Here is a 4,528-nt window from a genome sequence, read left to right as displayed (position 1 = left end):
TTTTGGCCCGATGAAAGCCTTGGGACAAAGCGGGCCAACTGGGGCTAGAGGAGTGGTTATGAACAAAGGCGGAGTTTCTCCGTGTCGAGAGAGCATCAGTGCCGCGGATCATTTCATAAAGTTAACAGCTATAACACCAGCATTAAAGACTTTAAAAATAATTTTAGCTCATAACTCACTTTCAGACAGCAGCAAGAGTTTGAAATAACTTCTGTTTGAGATCCGATGTGGATTATGATCACCATACAAGGCAGAAATATTTATAAGCGATGCAAAAGACTATGCAAGCGAATGTAAGCAAACGTTTTTTATTCTTTTGATCAAAAGATCTGAAAGATCCCATGCGTTTACCCTCCCTTTGACACTCCCCCTGAAAAATGGAGACAGAAGTGATCGAAAGTGTACAAAAGAGACATACAGGAAGTCTATTTGTGATCCGATCAGCCAAAACACATTTTAAATCCAGGTGTAAACAAACCCTAATACACTGCTCAGCTATTTTGAACTATATCAGGGGTGCTTCTGTGAACCTCAAGATTGTCTCATTTCTGCAAGTCTTTCCACAGTGATGGCACAGCAAAGGCTTCTCTCTGGTGTTATTGCATGACTCATCTCACACTGATAACGTAAAAATACAGTTCTCTCATATGTGCGAACTCATGTGGTATTTAAGTGCTGCTTTATATCGGAAACTCTTTCCGCAGTGACCACATGTAAATGGCTTTTCTCCAGTGTGAACTCTCATGTGCCTGTTAAGGGTTCCCTTTCGGTTGAAACATTTTCCACACTGTTGGCAGGTGAAAGGCTTCTCTCCAGTGTGAGTTCTTATGTGGTCTTCAAAGTGTCGTTTATAATTAAACCTCTTTCCGCACTGAGGGCATGTGTAGGGTTGCTCTCCAGAGTGAATTCTCATGTGGTCTTCAAAGTGTCGTTTTTGAGAGAAACTCTTTCCACACTGAGGGCATGTGTGGGGTTTCTTTCTATGAGTTCTCATGTGGACTTTAAGCTTTTCATGTTGATCAAAACTCTTTCCACACTGATCACATATGTAAGGATTCTCTCCAGTGTGAATTCTCATGTGCCTTTTAAAGGTTCCTTTTTCAATGAAACTTATTCCACACTGTTGGCAGGAGTAAGGCTTCTCTCCAGTGTGAATTTTCTTGTGTCTGTTAAGGCTTCCTTTTTGAGTGAAACTTATTCCACACTGTTGGCAGGTAAAAAGACTCTCTCCAGTGTGAATTTTCATGTGGCAATTAAGAGTTCCTTTCCAGTTGAAACCTTTTCCACACTGTTTGCATTTGTAAGGCCTCTCTCCAGTGTGAACACTCATGTGGACTCCAAGGTTTCCAAGCTGAGTGAAACTCCTTCCACACTGTTGGCATGTGTATGGCTTCTCTCCAGTGTGAATTCTAACATGTCTATTAAGACTTATTATTTGACTGAAATGCTTTCCACACTGTTGGCAGGCATAAGGCTTCTCTCCAGTGTGAACTCTCATGTGGACTCCAAGCTGTCTAGATTGAGTGAAACTCTTTCCACACTGTTGGCAGGTGAAATAACATCTTCTTCCTGTCTTTTGAGGCCTTTTTCTTGAGGAAGTATTTTCAGTTTGTGAACAGCTAAAAGATATTTCTCCATTTATGAAATCGTGATCTTTATCTTTCATTGCATTCAGTACTTCGCTCTCCTCTTTCAGTGCCATCAGGTCTAAGGTGAAAAAAGACAAATAAAAGTTAACCCCAGTTTAAGGACACAAAACAACAGACATTAAAACATTCAAACAGTGTCAAAACTAACATACAACTACATCCTATATCCACTAAGCAAATGTGTTACATGTAATCTGATCAACTCTTCACTTATTTAGGACATCTCAAAAACTATCAGGCTGGCATTGAAACTCTCTATTTAAACAAAACAAAACAAAACCCAGGAGATCTAACTAATCAGGGGCCAGGAACTGAAGGTGCATAGGCACCTATTGTAATCATTGGTCTTCTTCCGATCAAACCTATGGCAGCCCACAGAACTGCTTGGTGGAAAGTTGTGAAATCTGGCAGTTAGAGGACAGATATGGCGCTTTTCCACTGCATGGTACGGCTCGGCTCAGTTTGCGTTTCCACTGCAGTTTAGTACCGCTTTAGAGTGAGAGGGATTATTTACATGTCGTTATAGTTGCACCAAGCTCTCGCTGGATCCGCTCCACTGCTATTAACGAGAGGAACATCCTCGACAGACAACAAAACAGCCATTTTTTGGTTGTTAAAAAATTTTGAATAATTCTACATGATAAAAAGAAGGCTTTAAAAAGATTGCATCGGTGATCGGGTCAGCAGATACTGCTTTCTGCGATCGGCCTCAAAAATCCTGACTGGAGCTCCCCTAGTTTACACATCACGTTTTAGTAATAATACGGTTCACTTGGAACCTCACTCGAGGTGGTACTGAAAAAAGTACCAGGTACTGTACCCAGTGGAAAACCTCCCAAAAGTGAACAGTACCTAACCGTGCCATACCATGCAGTGGAAAAGCGCCAATAGAGGAGTACCAACAGTTCAAATTTTGTGATTTTGTCGGATTTTATCATGGAAGAAAAACTCGACTTGGTGTGCTTAATGGAAATATGGCACAAACAGTCGGAAAGGACTTTTGTTTAACGAACTCCCACTGGCTATGGATTATTTGATTCCCCACAACCTGGTGGAAGGGGTCGCAGATATCATTGTCCTGTATAACCAACAATTCAAAATTAGTCCTGTGGTCATTCCCCATTTTAATTATATTGAATGTCTTGTTCTGAGTGTCTCTGCACCCATCACTACTGTCATTGTTACAGTCTATAGACCTCCTAAGTAGGCTTGCCGCGATAGACGGTGCTGACGGTGATACCGGTGTTAAGCCGCAACACCAGTTACGTCACTTGCCCACCGCGGCACCGACGCCCACCGTCGTTTAGATTTTTTTATAGTAATAAATATAATTTAGTTCAGTAAAAGAACAGACACTACAATTAAAAACTGAACGCGGATACTCAATGCACAGTGACGGTGCTACACCGGGGCTAGGGGGGGGCTATAGCCCCGTCAGAATTTTGAATAGCCCTGGTTTAGCCCCCACGGTTTAGCCCTCATTTGCACTAAACCACGGCAACAGACATATAGTCCTTCTGTAGGCTATATGCAATCCATTACATAGTCACTAAAGTTGTGATGTGGTGTTCGTTTTAATGTTTTATTTAAGTTTTAAGTATGCACAGTTCTGATTTTGCATATAAATATGTATTGTGTTGTAAATGCTGAGCGCATGGGTGCTGTCCTGTGCTGTTTGCACATCTCACACAGTAACCTCCGCGTCAGTGAACCGCGTGAGCGCAGTTTCCTGCATTAGGCTACATTTAATCCATTACACTTAAATAAAACATTAAAATGAACACCACATCACAATCTCAGTGATTATTATGTAAAGTATGCACAGTTCTGATTATGCATACAAATGTATTGTGTTGTTAATGCTAAACGCATGGGTGCTGTCCAGTTCTGAAGTCTTTCCTTTGTATGTAAAAAGTTTTTGTTGTTATCTTATGGTCACTTGTTTTAAGATTATATCTATTTTGATGAATTTGCCTATTCGTTGGCAAAATATAAATTAAAACTACACTTCTGTTGAATATGGTGTGTACCATAGCTGCTTTTATTTAAAAAAAAAAAAAAAACAATTTCTTTATGAAGTAACTCTGACGTTATCAATGTAGCGAATTTAGCTCACAACAGGAAATATTAATAATTAACCATAACTAGTTATAATTAACTATTCATATTTTAGATCCGCTGTAGATATTTAGCTGACCTCTCAGGGTCAACTGTCTTGTCAATTCTAAGAACGTTAATTTCCTGGTTAAGGGAAATAACTTTCTTACTGTACAATTCTATAAGCTTGTAACGTAAATCTGCATGATTAGTGACTCCGGTTATGAGCAAACAATGAACATGTCAAGTGTGATACAAGTAAGGTTTTATTAACTACATAAACACATAAACTGGTCTAACATACACATACACACACACACACACACACATACAGTTGGTATAGGAAAGGGTTAAAGTTTAAATCAGCACAGAAAGAGGCATAAAGAATGAATTTTATGGAAAACTTTGCATATTCAGCAGATCTAAAACCTGAGGGAAAACGTCAGATTCTTAGTTCAAACAAACCTTGTAAAAAGGTGTAACTGATACTTAATATATCAATTAATAGGGCGGGTCACATGGAGTGTGGCCTTTAAAGCCTGCAGAGATTCACGCCTCTCAAGATGGGTTTGTCCAATGAGGAAGGCTGAAATCCCAAGCGGGAGGTTGGAAATACTGGGGAGTTTTATGACTCTTATGAAGACATGCAAGTGTCTTCAATTTGTTTTATGTCTCTAAGCATGGTATTTTGCATATGTAATTCACTTGGGAGTTGAGGCACAAATTAGTAAAGATTCTTAGAACATCAATATGTTGCATAGGTATCAGCATATAATATACAC

At 39.6% G+C, this 4,528-nt stretch overlaps 1 protein-coding gene across 1 annotated transcript in view; it reads right to left on the bottom strand.

Moving 5' to 3' along the window:
* Positions 1–298: 298 nt before the first annotated feature.
* Positions 299–4,528, bottom strand: part of LOC107573452 (zinc finger protein 239-like) — a 6,672-nt gene continuing 2,442 nt past the window's right edge. The window contains exon 2 of the mRNA XM_016259885.1: positions 299–1,707. Coding sequence (XP_016115371.1) covers positions 644–1,707 — 1,064 coding nt within the window. The 3' untranslated portion in view covers positions 299–643. The remainder of the gene's footprint in view (positions 1,708–4,528) is intronic.

Source organism: Sinocyclocheilus grahami, unplaced genomic scaffold, assembly GCF_001515645.1.
Source record: "Sinocyclocheilus grahami isolate Dianchi unplaced genomic scaffold, SAMN03320097.WGS_v1.1 scaffold1947.1, whole genome shotgun sequence".
Taxonomy (NCBI): Eukaryota; Metazoa; Chordata; class Actinopteri; order Cypriniformes; family Cyprinidae; genus Sinocyclocheilus; species Sinocyclocheilus grahami.
This window is presented reverse-complemented; position numbering and strand designations above follow the sequence as displayed.